Raw genomic sequence first — 20,233 nt, forward strand, 5'->3', positions numbered from 1 at the left:
AAAGAAGTACGTTTTGGACGCAGCTATCTTGCGCGTGCACACTCCAGCCCGGGACATGCGCACTTCACTCGAAAATATGAGACTCAAGAGAAGATGTCTGCGCATGCACGAACGTGTCTGATGTGTCAGAGAGACGACATCATGACATGTCACACATGTGGCAACGCCCATTTAAAGGGGGAATGCCCTGCTCAAGGAAAAAGATGTCTCAAATGTTCAAAACTTTTTTTTTTCTTTTTTTAAATTTAGATTACCCAATTATTTTTTCCAATTAAGGGGCAATTTAGCATGGCCAATCCACCTACTCTGCACATTTTTGGGTTGTGGGGGCGAAACCCACGCAGACACGGGGAGAATGTGCAAACTCCACACGGACAGTGACCCAGAGCCGGGATCGAACCTGGGACCTCAGCGCCGTGAGGCGGTTGTGCTAACCACTAAATGTTCAAAACTTAATCACTATGCATCGCAGTGCAGATCCACACAGCAATATCAATCTCCGACACCAAGACAAATGAACATCAATATTCGTAGTATAGAAACAGAGGAGAATAACAAATCTGAACAAAATGGTTCAACCGAAGAGGATCATTTTTCCTTAGAGAACACTTTCTTTGTAAGTCTTATTGACAAGACTGAGGAACTTCAAGCAACAACCAATGCTCCTCAACAGATCAACATGATCAACTCCAACACTGAATGGACCTCAACAGTGCAAGTCAACAACTATCCAATCCTGTTGAGGTTTGACACTGTGGCCTCAGTCGACTGACTGGCAAGCAAAGATCTCGACTCTATTCCAGGGGAACACAAAATGATACCTGCTGCATGTAGGCTGAAAGACGACAATGGCAACCAGATTGCATCAAAAGGATTGTGCCATTTAAAAGTTGCAAATAAGAAAGTCAAGAAGACACTACAGTTTGAGATTGTGGACAACCAGAAATCTTTACTGTTAGGTGCTCATGTGCGCAAAGATTTGCGGCTTGTTCAAAGAATTTTTATGAATACTCAGGATACATCACGCATGGAAGGTGAGATCCAGCAGATACTTCAAGAATACTCTGACGTCTTTAGAGGTATGGGTACTTTATCTAACCAATGTAAGATTACGCTGAAAAAATTTGCAAACCTGTAATTCACCCGCCTAGGAGAGTTTCAGCTCCTTTGAGGGAGAGGCTGAATATAGAGCCAGAAAGGCTACAGTCACAAGGGATCATCTCGAGAGTCACGTAGCCGACTGACTGGGTCAGGTCTCTAGTATGTGTTAAGAAACCATCTGGAGATCTCAGAATCTGCATAGATCCAAAGAATCTGAACAAAAATATTCATAGGGAACATTACCCTATCCCTAAGCGAGAAGAGATCACATGCGAGATGGTGAATACTCGCATTTTCACTAAACCCGACGCTTCGCAAGGATTTTGGCAGATGCAGCTTGATGATTCAAGTAAATTGCTCTGCACATTCAACACTCCATTTGGACGCATCTGTTTTAACTGCATGCCTTTTGGGATCATCTCTGCTTCAGAGATTTTCCATTGGATAATGGAGCAGATGACTGAGGGTATGAATGGTGTAAGAGTCTATGTCGACGACATAGTAATATGGTACACAACAGAAGAAGACCATATTCTTCGTTTGAAAAAGGTGTTTCAAAGAATCCACCAGTATGGATTGAAACTAAACCACTCAAAGTGCACGTTAGCACAAACATCTTTAAACTTCTTGGGAGATACAATATCATCTCAAGGTGTCGGACATGTCCAGAACATGAAACAACCATAGGGTAAAAAGGCTGTGTTAAGATTTCTGGGCTTTGTAAACTTCTTGGCCAAGTTTATATTGAACCTGTCAACGAGGACGTCAACTTTACGCAATTTGATAAGGAAGATCACTGAATTCAAAGGAAACAGCGTCACCAAGATAAACGGGTGGATCTCAAACATCAACTGATGACAGCACCAATTCTTATATTTTTAGACCCAACTAGGACTACCAAGATCTCCACTGACGCCAATCAAGACAGGATAGGCGCGGTTCTTCTACAACAAAACGATTGAGCAGATTGGGTTCCAGCTGCATACACTTCTAGGGCTATGAGTGCAACAGAGTGCAGATATGCACAAATGTCTGGGACTGCTCACAGGAATAATAAAAATCCATGACTATGTGCATGGGCCTCCTACATTTATAATGGAAACGGATCACAGACCGTTTGTTCACATGATAGATACGAATCTGAATGACATGACCCCCTCACCTACAATGCATAATGATGAAGTTAAGAAGGTATGACTTCACCTTGGTCTACACTCCAAGAAAAGAACTCATCATGGCTGATACACTATCAAGATCAATTGACATTGCAAGTTCACCACCAGAATATATCGGACACATCGAGGCTCAAACACAGTGATGCACGGAGAATCTTCTCATCATCTGATGAGAAGCTACAACTGATTCGTCAAGAAACAAAGGAAGATGCAACTTTGCTAAGAGTGATGCACCATCTCCAGCATGGTTGGCCAAAGGATGATGTTCACAATATCAGAATATATAGACAGAGTTAACAGCAGTTCAGGGAATATTGTTACGCAATGACCAAATTGTCATTCCACTGAGTCTACGCTCAGAGATGCTATTCATTCGGGGCATCTCGGAATCTAGAAATGCAAGAGGAGAGCACGACAGGCAGTTTACTGGCCTGGCATCAAGAAAGAAATAACTGACATGATCATGACATGTGACACTGGTCAGAAACGGCACAGTGTAAAGTGACGCTTCAGCAACATGAGTTAACAATGTCACCGTGGACAAAATGTGTTTCATGCTACGGGTTGTGACTATGTTCTCATCATAGACTACTACTCAAATTTTCCTGATGTTATGTAACTGTCGGATCTTACATCTTCATTTGTAATAAAGGATTGGAAGGAAACCAGATGGTTTCTCAACACATAGTAGAGACCTGACCCAGTCAGTCAGTTACGTGACTCTAGAGATGATCCCTTGCGACTGTAGCCTTTCTGGCTCTATGTTCAGCCTCTCCCTCAAAGGAGCTGAAACTCTCCTAGAACGAAGAACAAAGAAAATTACAGCACAGGAACAGACCCTTCGGCCCTCCCAGCCTGCGCCGATCCAGATCCTTTATCTAAACCTGTCTCCTATTTTCTAAGGTCTACTTCCCTCTGTTCCCGCCCATTCATATACCTGTCTAGATGCTTCTTAAATGATGCTATCGTGCCCGCCTCTACCACCTCCGCTGGTAAAGCGTTCCAGGCACCCACCACCCTCTGCGTAAAAAACTTTCCACGCACATCTCCCTTAAACTTTCCCCCTCTCACTTTGAAATCGTGACCCCTTGTAACTGACACCCCCACTCTTGGGAAAAGCTTGTTGCTATCCACCCTGTCCATACCTCTCATAATTTTGTAGACCTCAATCAGGTCCCCCCTCAACCTCCGTCTTTCCAACGAAAACAATCCTAATCTACTCAACCTTTCTTCATAGCTAGCACCTTCCATACCAGGCAACATCCTGGTGAACCTCCTCTGCACCCTCTCCAAGGCATCCACGTCCTTCTGATAATGTGGCGACCAGAACTGCACGCATTATTCCAAATGTGGAATCAGTCCTATACAACTGTAACATGACCTGCCAACTCTTGTACTCAATACCCCGTCCGATGAAGGCAAGCATGCTGTATGACTTCTTGACCACTCTATCAACCTGCGTTGCCACCTTCAGGATACAATGGACCTGAACTCCCAGATCTCTCTGCACATCAATGTTCCCCAAGACCCTTCCATTGACCATATAGTCCGCTCTTGAATTTGATCTTCCAAAATGCATCACCTCGCATTTGCCTGGATTGAACTCCATCTGCCATTTCTCTGCCCAACTCTCCAATCTATCTATATTTTGTTGTATTCTCTGACAGTCCTCCTCGCTATCTGCAACTCCACCAATCTTAGTAGCATCTGCAAACTTGCTAATCAGACCACCTATACCTTCCTCCAGGTCATTTATGTAGATCACAAACAACAGTGGTCCGAGCACAGATCCCTGTGGAACACCACTAGTCACCCTTCTCCATTTTGAGACACTCCCTTCCACCACTACTCTCTGTCTCCTGTTGCCCAGCCAGTTCTTTATCCATCTAGCTAGTACACCCTGAACCCCATACGACTTCACTTTTTCCATCAACCTGCCATGGGAAACTTTATCAAACGCCTTACTAAAGTCCATGTATACGACATCTACAGCCCTTCCCTCATCAATTAACTTTGTCACTTCCTCAAAGAATTCTATTAGGTTTGTAAGACATGACCTTCCCTGCACAAAACCATGCTGCATATCACTGATAAGTCTATTTTCTTCCAGATGTGAATAGATCCTATCCCTCAGTATCTTCTCCAGCAGTTTGCCTACCACTAACGTCAAGCTCACAGGTCTATAATTCCTTGGATTATCCCTGCTACCTTTCTTAAACAAAGTGACAACATTAGCAATTCTCCAGTCCTCCGGGACCTCACCCGTGCTCAAGGATGCTGCAAAAATATCTGTTAAGGCCCCAGCTATTTCGACCCTCGCTTCCCTCAGTAACCTGGGATAGATCCCATTCGGTCCTGGGGACTTGTCCACCTTAATGTCTTTTAGAATACCCAAAACTTCCCCCTTCCGTATGACAACTTGACCGAGAGTATTTAAACATCTATCCCTAGCCTCAACATCCGTCTTGTCCCTCTCCTTTGTGAATACCGATGCAAAGTACTCATTAAGAATCTCATCCATTTCCTCTGAGTCCACGCATAAATTTACTCTTTTGTCTTTAAGTGGGCCAATCCTTTCTCTAGTTACCCTCTTACTCCTTACATACGAATAAAATGCTTTGGGATTTTCCTTAACCCTGTTAGCCAAAGATATTTCATGACCCCTTTAGCCTTCTTTATTGCGCGTTTGAGATTCATCCTACTTTCCCGATATTCCTCCAAAGCTTCATCAGTTTTGAGTTGCCTCGATCCTATGTATGCTTCCTTTTTCATCTTAGCTCGTCTCACAATTTCACCCGTCATCCATGGTTCCCTAATCTTGCCATTTCTATCTTTCATTTTCACAGGAACATGTCTGTCCTGCACTCTAATCAACCTTTCCTTAAAAGACTTCCACATTTCAAATGTGGATTTACCCTTAAACAGCTGTTCCCAATCCACATTCCCTAGCTCCTGCCGAATTTTGTTATACTCTGCCTTTCCCCAATTTAGCACTCTTCCATTCGGACCCCTCCTGTCCTTGTCCATGAGTATTTTGAGGCATGGGATTCCCCACACGGTAATGTCCGATAATGGACGTTGCTTCGGGAGTTGGGAATGGACAGAGTTTTCCAATAATTATAACTTCCGTCGTGTGACATCTAGTCCACACTTTCCACTGTCCAATGGGAAAGTTGAGAAAGGTGTTCACATCATCAAGTACATCATAAGCAAGGCAAATGACTCACAATCTGACATTCACTTAACTTTGCTATTGTACCGAGCAACACCATTGGCTCATGACTATCACCAATTCAGATGCTCTTTAACAGAGACGTTAGAACAACGTTACCTGCAAATCTACTCAAAGACCCTGATCATTTGTATGTTCTCAACAAAATCAACGTACTAAACAAAGGCAGTATTATGATCAGCACGCAATTCAGCTCAAACCAGTGACGAAAGATGGCACCGTCAGACAGAGAAATGCAGAAGGATGATGGTCTGCTCCAGCCACAGTACTCAGGCAAGCAGCACTGCAATCCTACATCGGAAAATCTGCAGAGGGAGTGCTTTTTCAACGTAATCGGCGAGGCCTACTGAAGGTACAACTTCAAACACCAGTCTTTCCTACATTGAATCTGAATGAATCACTTATTAGACAAACCTTAACTCACAACAAAACGACAGACAACATTCACAAAGACATCAAAACATTCACAACACCACTTCAGCCAAGAAGATCCAATAGAAGAAGAAGGAAACTCAACCATCTAAATTTATAAAGATTGGACTCATTAATAAAATATTAATTGGCTATGTGTAATTTTCAATATCATACAACTTGTACAGATATTCACATCATCATTTCTTACTGTATACCTTTCTTTAAACAGAACAGAAAATATGTAACTAAGAAAAAGGAGATGTAGTGATCTGTATATCTGTATGTATACAAGGGGTTAATGTATAGGCATAACAGCTGAGTGATCACTAGAAGGCAGCACTAGAAAGGGGTATAAAAGACAAGCTCAATCCGAGTTCCCGCCTCTTTGTGTGTGTAGTGGCTAGTAACCAGAAGTAGAGAGAGATAGCTCAGAGTGCAGGTGTAGTTAATCATAGTTTATTCTTATTCAATTTTGTTTATTTAATATCTAGTATAAATATTGGAGAGAGAACGAACCCACAGTTTATTTGTTTAAGTTACTCAATACATTATTTGCTTGAATTGGAAAACTACGAGTGTTAATCAACATCGAATTTAAGATCATCTTGGTAAGAAGCAAATGAGTAACATATATTACAAAAGGTAATATAACACCACCAGCTGAAATCAATTCAGAAATTGCTTCTCCCGACTTTGATCGGACACATTTCAAAGGATCAGGGAGGCAGTTTTTGGAGAAACGTTGGAGAGAGGAGTTGAATTCAGGATGGTGTTGAATGGGGCAGCAGTGCTTGTGGGGCAGAATGTCCTCCTCCTGTTGAAGTGTTCCTCTGCGGAGGTGAAGTCTCCTTGGTCTAATTGCTTCTCTCTCTTCATTTTCAGGTTCAACAACCAGCGGAACGTCTGGGCCGGTGAACGTGACTGGCACCATGACTAAAGCCACCCATCCCAGGACCGTGACCACGATTGATCACAACATCACCCTACTGGGTAAGAAATACTCCATTCGCTCTCACTCACCATGGCAGCTCAAGGAATTACCGGGCAGACATTAGTAAGGAAGAACAAAAGCTTCATTGGTAACCAATAAGGGAAACCTATACCCAGGCACAGAGTCTCTGTACTTGCTGATGTTTGCACAATGTTCAGCACTATTCGCAACTCCTCAGACACTGAAGCAGTCCGTGTACAAATGCAGCAAGTCTTGGACTATATCCAGGCATGGGCTGACAAGTGGCAAGTAATATTCGCGCTACACAAGTGCCAGGCACTGACCATCTCCAAAAAGCGAGAATCTAACCATCACCCACAACATTCAATGGCATTACATAGGAACATAGGAATTAGAGTTTGAGCTGCTCCACCATTTAATCAGATCATGGCTGATCTCTTCCTAGTTTCAAAGCCAGTTCCATATCTGTTCCCCATATCCCTTTAACCTGTTTTTTAAATTCAGAAATATATCTATCTCCCTCTTGAAAACATTTAATGATTCGGATTCCACCGCACCATGGGGCAGTGAGTTCCACAAATTCACCACCCTCTGCGAGAAGTAGTGCCTCCTCATCTCAGTTTTAAATCTACCGCCTTTCAACCTATATCCATGACCTCTTGTTCTAGATTGCCCCACAAGGGGGAACATTTGATCTACATTTACTTTATCAATCCCTTTTAGTATTTTAGACCCCTCTCATCCTTCTAAACTCCAGCGAGTTTAGAAGCCCAAACTGTTGAATCTCTCCTGTACGTCAACCCTTCATCCCCAGAATTGATCTGGTGAACCTCCTCTGAACTGTTTCCAATGCCACCAAATAAGGAGACCAAAACTGGACAGAATACTCCAGATGTGGTCTCACCAACACCCTATACAATTGCAACAATACTTCTCTACTTTTATACTCCAGTCCTTTTGCAATAAACGCTAACATTCCATTTGCCTTTCTTATTACATTTTGTACCTGCATTCTGACTTTCTGCGATTCATGAACAAAGAAACACAGATCCCTCTGTCTAGATGTATTTTGAATCTGCTTTCCATGTAGATAATAATTTGCTTGACTATTTTGTGGGCTAAAAAGGATAACCTCACACTTATCCACATTAAACTCCATCTTAATAGAAGCTCTTGTATCAGTATTTATGTTTTCTACTAGTTTACTTTCGTAGTTCACCTTAACGTTTTTGATTCCATTTTTATATTTTTTTGCTGACCCCTAAAGACCTCCCAATCCTCCAGCTTCCCACTCGTTTTTGCAATATGGTATGCTGTAATTTTTGATTTTATGTCCTCCTTGGCTTCCTTGTTTAGCCATGGAATGTTTTTCTCCCTTTTACAATTCCTCTTCCTTTCAGGAATATACTTTAATTGAGAAGTGTTTAATATCTCCCTGAACATCCGCCATTGTCCCTCAACTGGCCTACCCTCAATTATTTGGGCCAACTCTTTCCTCAGGCCTACATAATTACCTTGGCCCAATGCTAAAACTCTAGTGTGACACTCTGTCCTCTCACTCAATCTGAATTTGAAATTCTAGCATGCTGTGATCACTCCTTCCAAGAGGATCATTAACGATAAGACTATTGGTCAACCCTCCTTTGTTACATAATACTAAATCTAAAATAGCCTGCTCCCTGGTTGTCTCCATAACGTATTGTTCAAAGAAACATCCCTTATGCAGTGTATGAAATCTCCCTCGAGGTTACCCTTGCAAATTTTATTAATCCAGTGAAAATGCATATTAAAATCATCCATGATTACCGGTGTGCCCTTCTTACAAGCCCTCATTATTTCTTGGTTTATACTATGCCCCACTTTGGAAGTATTGCTCGGGGGCCTGTAAATTACTCCTACCAAGGAGTTTTTCCCTTGTATTTTTTATTTCCACCCATATTGATTCAATATTTTGACCCTTAACTCCAATATCACCTCTTAATACAGTCTTGATGTCATCTTTAACAAATAAAGCAACTCCACCTCCTGTTCTACCCTGTCTATCCTTGCAGAATACTGAGTAGCCTTGGACCATTTAACTCCCAGTCGCAGTCCTCCTGCAACCATGCTTCAGTAATCCCCACCAATTTTTTATCCATTTGTCTCTATTTGTGCCGTCAGCTCATTGACCTAATTGAGAATACTGGGCGGGATTCTCCGTAGCCCTTCGTAACGCGGGTTGCCTGCGAAAAAAATCGGTGTTAATCACTCCGGCGCCGGGGCCTTCTTTAAGGCCGCTATTCTCCGTTCCCGGAGGGGCTAGCAGCTGACTGACGCGATACGCGTCAGTTTCTCCAGCTGCGGAAGTGGTGAGACCCGGCGTCTTTTGGAGGATAAGGAGGAGAGAGAGAGACAGACCTGGCAGTTGGGGGGGGGGGGTGTGTGTGTGTTCCGGCAGTTGGGGGGGGGGGTGTGTGTGTGTTCCGGCAGTTGGGGGGGGGGTGTGTGTGTGTTCCGGCAGTTGGGGGGGGGGGGGTGTGTGTTCCGGCAGTTGGGGGGGGGGTGTGTGTGTTCCGGCAGTTGGGGTTGGGGGGGGGGGTGTGTGTGTTCCGGCAGTTGGGGGGGGGGGTGTGTGTTCCGGCAGTTGGGGGGGGGTGTGTTCCGGCAGTTGGGGGGGGGGGGGTGTGTTCCGGCAGTTGGGGGGGGGGTGGTGTGTTCCGGCATTTTTGGGTGGGGGGGGGGTGTGTTCCGGCATTGGGGGGGGGGTGAGTTCCGGCATTTTGGGGGGGGGGGGTGTGTTCCGGCATTTTGGGGGGGGGGTGTTCCGGCATTTGGGGGGGGGGGGTTTGGGGGCAGCGGCGGGCAGAGAGGGGGGGCGACGGATGCCCGGGGCCAACGCACCGTCGCCCCCCCCTCTGCACGCCGCTGCCCCTACCCCAACCCCCCCCCTCACCACCCCTACCTCAACCCCCCCTCACCACCCCTACCTCCCTCCCCACCACACCTACCCCCCTCCAACGCCGGGTCTCCCCCCCCCCAACGCCGGGTCCCCCCCCCCCCCTCAATGCCGGTACCCACACCCCGTCCCCCTCCCTCTGAAGGCCGGTACCCACACCCCCCCCTCTCTCCTCCTCCCCCCCCTCTCTCCTCCTCCCCCCTCCCTCTCTCCTCCTCCCCCCTCCCTCTCTCCTCCTCCCCCCCCTCCCTCTCTCCTCCTCCCCCCTCCCTCTCTCCTCCTCCCCCCCCTCCCTCTCTCCTCCTCCCCCCCCCTCTCTCCTCCTCCCCCCCCCCTCCCTCTCTCCTCCTCCCCCCCTTCCTTCCTCTGTTAGTGGGGGGGGGGGGGTGCGGCGTTAGTGGGGGTGTGGGGGTGCGGCGTTGGAGGGGGGTAGTGGTGGTGAAGGGGGTAGGGGTGGTGAAGGGAGGGGGTTGGGGTAGGGGCAGCTGCGTGCAGAGGGGGGGCGACGGTGCGTTGGCCCCGGGCATCCGTCGCCCCCCTCCTCTGCACGCCGCTGCCCCTACCCCAACCCCCTCCCCTCACCACCCCTACCCCTTCACCACCCCTACCCCACTCCAACGCCGCACCCACCCCCACTAATGCCGCACCCCCCCCCCCACTAACGGAGGAAGGAAAGGGGGAGGAGGAAGGAAGGGGGGGAGGAGGGGGGAGGAGGAAGGAAGGGGGGGAGGAGGAAGGAAGGGGGGAGGGGGAGAGAGGGGGGGGTGTGGGTACCGGCCTTCAGAGGGAGGGGGACGGGGTGTGGGTTGCGGCGTTGAGGGTGGGGGGTTGCGGCGTTGAGGGGGGGGGACCCGGCGTTGAGGGGGGGGGGGACCCGGCGTTGTGGGGGGGGGGGCCCGGCGTTGAGGGGGGGGAGGGGTTACGGCATTGCGAGAGATGGGGGGCGGCGTTGGAGGGGGGTAGGGGTGGTGGGGAGGGGGGTAGGGGCGTTGGAGGGAGGTAGGGGTGGTGAGGGGGGGTGGTTAGGGTAGGGGGCAGCAGCGTACAGAGGGGGGGGGCGACGGTGCGTTGGCCCCGGGCATCCGTCGCCCCCCCCCTCTCTGCCCGCCGCTGCCCCCAAACCCCCCCGATGGCCGCAACCCCCCGATGGCCGCAACCCACCTCCCCGATGACCGCAACCCCCCGATGGCCGCAATCCCCCGATGGCCGCAACCCACCCCCCCGATGGCCGCAACCCCCCGATGGCCGCAACAACCCACCCCCCCCGATGGCCGCAACCCCCCGATGGCCGCAACCCACTCCCCCGATGGCCACAACAACCCACCCCCCCGCTGGCCGCAACCCCCCGATGACCGCAACCCACTCCCCCGATGGCCGCAAACCCCCCCCCCCGATGGCCGCAACCCCCCGATGGCCGCAACCCACCCCCCCGATGGCCGCAACCCCCCGATGGCCGCAACCCACCTCCCCGATGGCCGCAACCCCCCGATGGCCGCAATCCCCCGATGGCCGCAACCCACCCCCCCGATGGCCGCAACCCCCCGATGGCCGCAACAACCCACCCCCCCGATGGCCGCAACCCCCCGATGGCCGCAACCCACTCCCCCCCCCCCATGCCGCAACCCACCCCCGACACTGAACGGCGTCAACCATCATCAATGGTTGACGCCGTTTTAAATCAACTGTGATTTTCGCCGACGTGACCCGTGGCCACGTCGGCGGGACTTCGGCCCATCCGGGCCGGAAATTTCAGGTCAGTGCAAATAAAATGAAATCCCGCCGGCGCCAGCTGTTTTCACAGGCTGCCGACGGGATTTGCACAACGCCGGTTTTTTACCGGCGGGAGAATTCGAAAACCTGCGGGAGCGGAAATAACGCCGCTTCCCGCCAATTCTCGGACCCTGCGTGGGTCGGAGAATCCCGCCCACTGTGTGCATTTTGGTACCAGTTTTTAAAAATATGTCCGACTGATTTGCCTTCCCCTTGCAGGATTTTCTTGTGCACTATGCTTTGCACACATTCTGACCTCCTTCATTAATCTCTGATAACACAGCCTCATCCCCAGCTTCCCCCCCCCCCCCCCCCCCCCCAATCACCTCACATTTTATTTCATGTTATTTTATCCCTCCGCAGTCGTTAGACTGGCCCTACTAGTTCATCCTATTAACCTCTAACTTCTCACATGTTGATGGCTCTCTGGTTCCCCGCATACCTGGTGGGTGGTATTCTCACGTGTAATGGTGAGAATGTCGATGATCTGGCACGTCTTGCAACGATTGCCATGGCAGGGTTGTATGATGTTGTAATCGCTGTTCTGAAGGCTGGGTGGTTTGCTGCAAACAATGGTTTGTTTGAAGTTGCACAGTTGTTTGAAGGCAAGTAGTGGGGTTGTGGGGATGACCTTGGCAAGATGTTCCTCTTCGTCGATGACGTGTTGAAGGCTGCGAAGAAGATGTCGTAGTTTCTCCGCTCCAGGAAAGTACTGGACAACGAAGGGTTCTCTGTAGGTTGTGTCCCATGTTTGCCTTCTGAGGAGGTTGGTGCATTTTTTTGCTGTGGCGCATTGCAACTGTCGATTGATGAGTCGAGCGCCATATCCCGTCTGTACGAGGCATCTTTCAGCGTCTGTAGATATACATCCATAGTTCTGGATAGTTTAGGAATAAAACAATTTAAATCAACTACGTACCATCCAGAATCACAGGGAATGTTAGAAAGGTGGCATCAGACATGCAAGACAATGTTGAGGGTTTGGGCCAGAGCATTGGGATAAAGGAATTCCATTCGTACTGTTTGCAATAAGGAATGCACCTAATGAGTCAACCAAATTCAGTCATTTTGAACAAATGTTTGGTCATGAGGTAAGAGGACAACTTAAATTGATTGAGGAAAAATTGGTGAGTGAGCAGTCGGAACTTAGATTATTAGATTATGTGTCAAATTTTAGGGAATGACTAAATAGAGCAGGTGAATTGTCGAGGAAGCACTTAAAAGGTGCACAACATTTGATGAAATGGGCAGCGGACAAGAAATTCAAAGTTCGTAGTTTTGCCTGTGGAGATAAAGTTTTAGTATTATTACCAGTGGTCGGTGAACCTTTAAAAGCATGGTTTTATGGACCTTATCAGATTGAAAGGAAATTAAGCGAGGTGAATTATATGGTAAGAACGCCGGATAGAAGGAAAACTCACCGCGTGTGTCATGTGAATATGCTTAAAAGGTTCTTTGAAAGGGGAGGAGAGCAAAATGAGGAGGTTTTAATGATTCTAACTCAAAGTCACGAACCAAATCCAGATGACTGTGAATTTGACATACTTCAAAGTAAATTGGAAAACGAGGATGTTCTTAAAAATTGGGATAAATTGTTGAGTTACCTTCCAGAGGAAAAACGGACTGACCCGAAAGAGTTATTGATATCACATGGGCAAGTTTGTGGGGATAAGTTGGGAAGTACTACAATGGCTATACATGATGTAGATGTGGGAAATGCTGTTCCAATTAAACGACATCCATATAGACTTAACCCTTTAAAATTAGCACAGGTTAACAAAGAGATTGAAACTATGCTTAAAAATTGCATAATTGAAGTGGGTTGCAGCCAATGGAGTTCACCCATCATGATGGTACCAAAACCGGATGGTACCCAATGGTTGTGTGTGGACTATAGAAAGGTTAATGCAGTTACAAGAATGGACTCTTATTCAATCCCATGCTTGGTGGATTGCATTGAGAAAGTGGAACAATCTGCTTTTATTTCCAAATTGGATTTATTTAAAGGTTACTGGCAGGTACCTTTATCCGAACAGGCAAAGCAGATTTCAGCTATTGTGACTCCAGATGGTATATACCAATTCAAAGTTATGCCATTTGGCATGATAAAAGCCCCAGCCACATTTCAACGGTTAACTAACAAAGTTGTTTCAGGATTACCCAATTGTGTTGTATACATCGATATTCTGGTAATTTTCAGCCAGAAATGGAAAGAACATTTAAAGCATCTGATGGAGTTATCCGATCGACTTCAGGAGGTGGGTTTGGTGGTAAACCTAGCCAAAAGTGAATTTGGAAAAACTCAAGTCACTTTCCTTGACCATACAATTGGACAGGGTCGAATGGTCATACGGGATGTGAAAACAAAAGTTATTGAGGAGTTTCCAATACCCTCGACACAAAGAGAAATAATGCGATTGCTTGGCATGAGTGGATTTGGTCGAACATTTGTGCCAAATGTTTGCCGCGTGATTGCTCCATTGATGGACTTGCTGAAGAAACATCGCAAATTTCAGTGGACAGCGGACTTTCAATAGGCATTTGCCTGCCTGAAAGCCGTGATAACCAATGCTCCTGTGTTGGAGAATTATAAGGGACTCTGTGATCAGATTGAACTAACGCATCTGACCTTAAAGAGAAATGCCGATGTGTAGAGAAATGGATGGATCATGCAGAGACCTTCTCATCCAAAGAGACTGATTCCAGTTGGAGGACGAAGAACTAAAATGGACTATGTTATTATACCTATTTGCGTGTGTTGTTTTTTGAAATGTAAAAGTATATTTACTGCCTACATTTCTTAAAGGATATTGAAAAGGTGAAAAATGAAACCACCTTGAAGTTGATGGTTTATTTTTTTTCTTGGGGGGAGGTGTCACGGGAATGTCACTTTGAGAAATGTTTGACTGCTCAAGTGGGTGGGGTGATGTCAGAGTGTGGGTGGAGCTGAGCTCTGGCTCTGCTTTTTAGTTTTGCTTTGAGGAAAAGCTTGGGTGTGACTGTGTTTTTTTTAGCTTTGTTTTAGTGTTAGAGATGCAGCCAGCGAAAGAAGGTGTAATTTTGATCTCTCTGCCATCTAAAGACTATCTCTAGGTCATTTGGTGAATTCAGAGTGATAACTGCTCTCAGTAGAGAATTTAAACCTGATCTGTTTCTATAAAAAGGGTTTTTGCCTTACAGATGTTAAAATGAAAGTTTAGGGATTATTTAGAGTGTTGTATTCTTTGGGGGTTGTATTTGAATTGATGGTTGCTAAGATGTTCACTGTATGTTTTAAAACGTTTAACTGAGTTCATAGAATAAACATTGTTTTGCTTTAAAAAATACTCTTAGATTTCTGCTGCACCACACCTGTAGAGTGGGCCGTGTGCTCCCCATACCACAATCTAGGAAAAGTCATGGGTCAAGTGATCTCCATTATATACTTTGGAGTTCTCTAAACCCTGGCTCATAACAATGGCATAAGGAACCTTAGCAAAACTGGAGTCAATGGGAATCAGAGGGAAAACTCTCCACTGGCTGGAGTCATACCTGGCACAAAGGAAGATGGTTGTGGTAGATGGAGATCAATCATCTCAGCTCCAGGACATCACTGCAGGAGTTCCTCAGAGCAGTACCTGAGGCCCAACCATTTTCAGCTGCTTCATCAATGACCTCTCTTCCATCATAAGGTCAGAGGCGAGGATGTTTGCAGATGACTGCACAATGGTCAGCACCATTCGCGACTCCTCAGACACTGAAGCAGTCAATGTCCAAATGCAGCAACACCTGGACAATATCCAGGCTTGCGCTGACAAGTGGCAAGTTACATTCACGCCACATAGTGCCAGGTAATGACCACCTCCTACAAGAGATGGTCTAACCATTGCCCTTGACATTCAACGGCATTACCATTGCTGAATCCGTCACAACATCAACAACCTTGGGGTTACCATTGATCAGAAACTGAACTGCACTCACCATTTTAATCCTGCGACTACTATCTCTGCAACCACCTCCAGCCCCTACAACCCTCCCTATCTCTGTAACCTCTTCCAGCCCCTGAGACGCTCTGTATTTTGTAACCTCCTCCAGCCCTTACAACCCTCCCTATCTCTGTAACCACCTCCAGCCCCTACAACCCTCCCTATCTCTGTAACCACCCCCAGCCCCTACAACCCTCCCTATCTCTGTAACCTCCTCCAGCCTCTGCAATGCTCTGTATCTTGTAACCTCCTCCAGCCCCTACAACCCTCCCTATCTCTGTAACCACCTCCAGCCCCTACAACCCTCCCTATCTCTGTAACCTCCTCCAGCCCCTGCGACGCTCTGTATCTTGTAACCTCCTCCAGCCCCTACAACACTCCCTATCTCTGTAACCACCTCCAGCTCCTACAACCCTCCCTATCTCTGTAACCACCTCCAGCTCCCGCAACCCTCCAAGATCTCTGCTCTCCTCCAATTCCGGCCCCTCAAGCATCCCCCGATTCTCACTGTGTCGCCATTGGGACCATTCAGCTACCAGGGGTGAGGCCCTCAGCTCTATAACTTCCTCCCTAAACCTCTCCGCCTCTCTCTCTCTCTCTCCCTCATCCTTTAAGATACTCCAAAAAACACACCTCTTTGACCGAGCTTTTGGTATATTTCCCTGATGTCCCTTCACGTTGTGTAGAATCAGATTATGTTTGACAATTGTCCATGTGAAGCACCTTGTGATATTTAATTCCATGAATGATGGGATATAAATGTGAGGCAGAATTCTCCGTTCCGCCGCCCCCATTTTCTGGTGCAGCGCACCCCCAACGGCTGCGGGCACCTCCATCCCTGCAGCCGGCAAATGGGGTTTCCCATTGTGGCCACCCGCATGCCATCGGGAAATCCATGGGCGTGAATGCACTGCCAATGAAGCGAAGGATCCCGCCCATGATTTCTTCTTGTTGTTTATTCCGGAACAGGTGTGACATGGCCGCAACACCCCAGGACAACAGCACAGCTTATGTCTTGCCTCCTCCATTCTCACTCCCTCCTCCTATTCCAGTTGTCGAGTTGTTGGAGGGAAACAGTAAGTGGGGTCCTTGCTCTCTGTCCCTGCACTCGGTTGGACACTGTGGGCGGAATTCTCCCAAAGGTGAAACCCGGAGAGGATCACAATGGCGTCAGAGGCCTCTCCTGCCCCCTATTCTCCCCCCACTGGGGGGCTAGGAGGGCCATGCCGGGAAACTCGGCCGCGGGGCCTTGTCGCTGGCATCAAGGCCCAGCGCGCCGATAATGACGTGGCCGACATGCCTAATGACATCGGCTGCACATGCGCAGGTTGGCCGGCTCCAACCCGCGCATGCGCGGTTGCCGTCTACCCCTCCGCCGCCCCGCAAGACGTGGCGGCTTGATCTTGCGGGGCGGCGGAGGGGAAAGAGTGCGTCCCATTGAGACGCAGCCCGACGATCGGTGGGCACCGATCACGGGCCTGTCCCCTCCTGAGCACGGTCATGGTGCTCAGTCCCCTCTAGGCCCCACACAAGCCTCAAACGGGCATCTCCCGCAGTGTTCACGACGGCACCGACCAGGTGTGGTTGCCGCCGTCGTGAAATGGTCGCGAACGGCAGGCCGCTCGGCCCATCCGGGTCATGAAAAACGGCGGCGACACACCATTTTGGGGGGGGGGGGGGGAAAATCGCGGGGGGTGCGAGAGCGGATCTCCCGCGATTCTCCCACCCGGCGTGAGGAGCGGAGAATTCCGCCCTGTGTGCGCGTGTCACTGTCAGTGGAGGCACAGACATGAGTGTGATAGTGACCAACCTCACCCGATAAAATGGGCAGCAGAATTCCGTCCAACAGGTTGGTCAAGTCTGTCCCAAAGTCAGTGATGCACCCCGACCAGACCCGCAGCGTACCCAGCAGGGAGATCTCCGATAGCCTTGCGCTACTCAGGGATACGAGCGGGACAGTTGGGGGAGGTGGGGTGGACACCTCATCAGCCCTAGACCAGAAGAAGGCCTTTGACAGAATATCGCACAACATGGCAGATGTGTTGTCTAAGATGAGGTAAACAAAACCAGTCGCCCACATCCATCTGGGTGTTGTCCTCACCTAGACGGGAAGAAAACTCCATAGATGTCTTTGCCAATCGGGGAACTTTACGGAATTGTTTTACTCACTGTTATTCAAGATGGACAATTAGCTGGGCTGACAAGATGGCTCCTGCTGGTTGCATGCTTCACTTCCGGAGGTTTCTGTGCAATTCAAAGCAAAGAAGGGCCCTGGAGCATAGCAGACTGGGTGTCTGACCCAGCCAACTATGAACAGAGGCGGCTGCTTCCAAATCCCAGTCTCTAGTCGGTTGCGAGTCACCTGAGCATTATCTGTGCCAACACACTTTGTTTTCAACCTTTGAGGTATTGGGGGGCAGAGGTGGGGGGACTTGATTAACAACCTGAAACCAGTTTAACAAGACTGAACCCCTTTAATTATACAGCGTATAGGTCACATATCTCAGTTGCCGTTTGACCTGTAAAGAGTAGCTTTAGCTTCAGGTACCAGCCTGTGCTGTCTGCCGCCAAGCTGGCCTTCATCAGAACTGCAAATTGCTGGAAGATTGGAAACTGTGCCCCCTTTGGGGGGGGGGGGGGGGGGTGACACTCAGCACATTGGTTATCACTTCTGCCTCAATTCCGGCCTTGGGTCACTGACTGTGTGGAGTTTTCACTTTCTCCGTGTCTGCGTGCTTTCCTCCGGGTGCTCGAGGTTTCCTCCCACAGACCCAGCGAGGCCCACACGCCATGATAATTATAATAATAATAATCTTTATTGTCCACAAGTAGGCTTACATTAAAACTGTAATGAAAATATTGTGAAAAGCCCCTAGTCACCACATTCCGGCACCTGTTCGAGTACACGGAGAGAGAATTCAGAATGTTCAATTCATCTTCACACTTACCATGAAGGAGCAGACACTCTTTTTTCTTCCAAAGGCTTCACTGCTCAAAGCGATGCAGTGACTGAGGCTTCCAGTTTAGAGCTGTTGACGGTCCAGGCTTAGTCAAAGCAAAACCAGTCACAGGCAGTAAATCCTAGAGCAGTAATGGTCCTTGTCATGAACTTTGTTGCATTAATGTAATGATAAATAACGTATTTATTGATATTCTGCAATAGAGCATCATTAAGAGAAACCAATTTTATATTTCCTTCACTGCGGTTTTCATACGTTACTCCGAGATATGGGAGCGAATGCATTTTTAAGTGGGCTTGACAGGATTTGGCAGTTTGATGAAAAGGGTTCATATTACCTGAAAGACCAATGCCCGACCTTAACCTGTTCTTTCTCCTTGTATGTTAGATATTGATGAAGGAAAATCTGGACAAAGCGCTGGACTGACAACAGTGATTGTTCTAGTTGGACTGAGCCTGCTCCTGACATTAGCAGTAATTGCGGCAAAATGTTCAGCAAGACGGAACACTAATTAAATCAGCAGTGTGAGTACAATCAGAAGTGTGAGTACAATCAGCAGTGTCAGTACAATCAGCACTGTCAGTGCAATCAGCAGTGTGAGTACAATCAGCAGTGTCAGTACAATCAGCACTGTCAGTGCAATCAGCAGTGTGAGCACAATCTGCAATTTCAGTACAATCAGCACTGTCAGTGCAATCAGCAGTGTCAGTACAATCAGCAATGTCAGTACAATCAGCAGTGTGACTACAAACAGCAGTGTCAGTACAATCAGCAATGTCAGTACAATCAGCAGTGTGAGTACAATCAGCAGTGTCAGTACAATCAGCAGTGTCAGTACAATCAGCAGTGTCCGGTATAATCAGCAGTGTGAGTACAATCAGCAGTGGTCAGTACAATCAGAAGTGTGACTACAATCAGCAGTGTGAGTACAATCAGCAGTGTCAGTACAATCAGCAGTGTGAGTACAATCAGCAGTGTAAGTACAATCAGCAGTGTGAGTGCACTCAGCAGTGTCAGTACAATCAGCAGTGTCAGTACAATCAGCAGTGTGAGTACAATCTGCAGTGTCAGTACAATCAGCAGTGTGAGTACAATCCGCAGTGTGAGTACAATCAGCAGTGTCAGTACAATCAGCAGTGTCAGTACAATCGGCAGTGTCAGTACAATCCGCAGTGCCAGTACAATCCGCAGTGGCAGTACAATCAGCAGGGTCAGTACAACTAGCAGTGTCAGTACAATCAGCAGGGTCAGTACAATCAGCAGTGTCAGTAAAATCAGCAGTGTCAGTACAATCAGCAGTGTCAGTACAATCAGCAGTGTGAGTACAATCAGCAGTGTCAGTACAATCCGCAGTGTCAGTACAATCCGCAGTGTCAGTACAATCAGCAGTGTGAGTACAATCAGCAGTGTGAGTACAATCCGCAGTGTCAGTACAATCAGCAGTGTGAGTACAATCAGCAGTGTCAGTATAATCAGCAGTGTCAGTATAATCAGCAGGTCAGTAACAATCAGCAGTGTCAGTGCAATCAGCAGTGTGAGTACAATCAGCAGTGTGAGTACAATCAGCAGTGTGAGTACAATCAGCAGTGTCAGTATAATCAGCAGTGTCCATTACAATCAGCAGTGTCAGTATAATCAGCAGTGTCAGTACAATCAGCAGTGTCAGTGCAATCAGCAGTGTGAGTACAATCAGCAGTGTAGTAACCATCAGCAGTGTCAGTATAATCAG

The 20,233-nt window shown here is 47.8% G+C and overlaps 1 protein-coding gene across 1 annotated transcript in view; it reads left to right on the plus strand.

Moving 5' to 3' along the window:
* Nucleotides 1-20,233, plus strand: part of LOC119974754 (serine-rich adhesin for platelets-like) — a 253,856-nt gene that overhangs the window by 122,214 nt on the left and 111,409 nt on the right. The window contains exons 17-18 of the mRNA XM_038813953.1: nt 6,805-6,912; nt 18,892-19,028. Coding sequence (XP_038669881.1) covers nt 6,805-6,912; nt 18,892-19,019 — 236 coding nt within the window. The 3' untranslated portion in view covers nt 19,020-19,028. The remainder of the gene's footprint in view (nt 1-6,804; nt 6,913-18,891; nt 19,029-20,233) is intronic.

Source organism: Scyliorhinus canicula, chromosome 12 (genome assembly GCF_902713615.1).
Source record: "Scyliorhinus canicula chromosome 12, sScyCan1.1, whole genome shotgun sequence".
Taxonomy (NCBI): domain Eukaryota; kingdom Metazoa; phylum Chordata; class Chondrichthyes; order Carcharhiniformes; family Scyliorhinidae; genus Scyliorhinus; species Scyliorhinus canicula.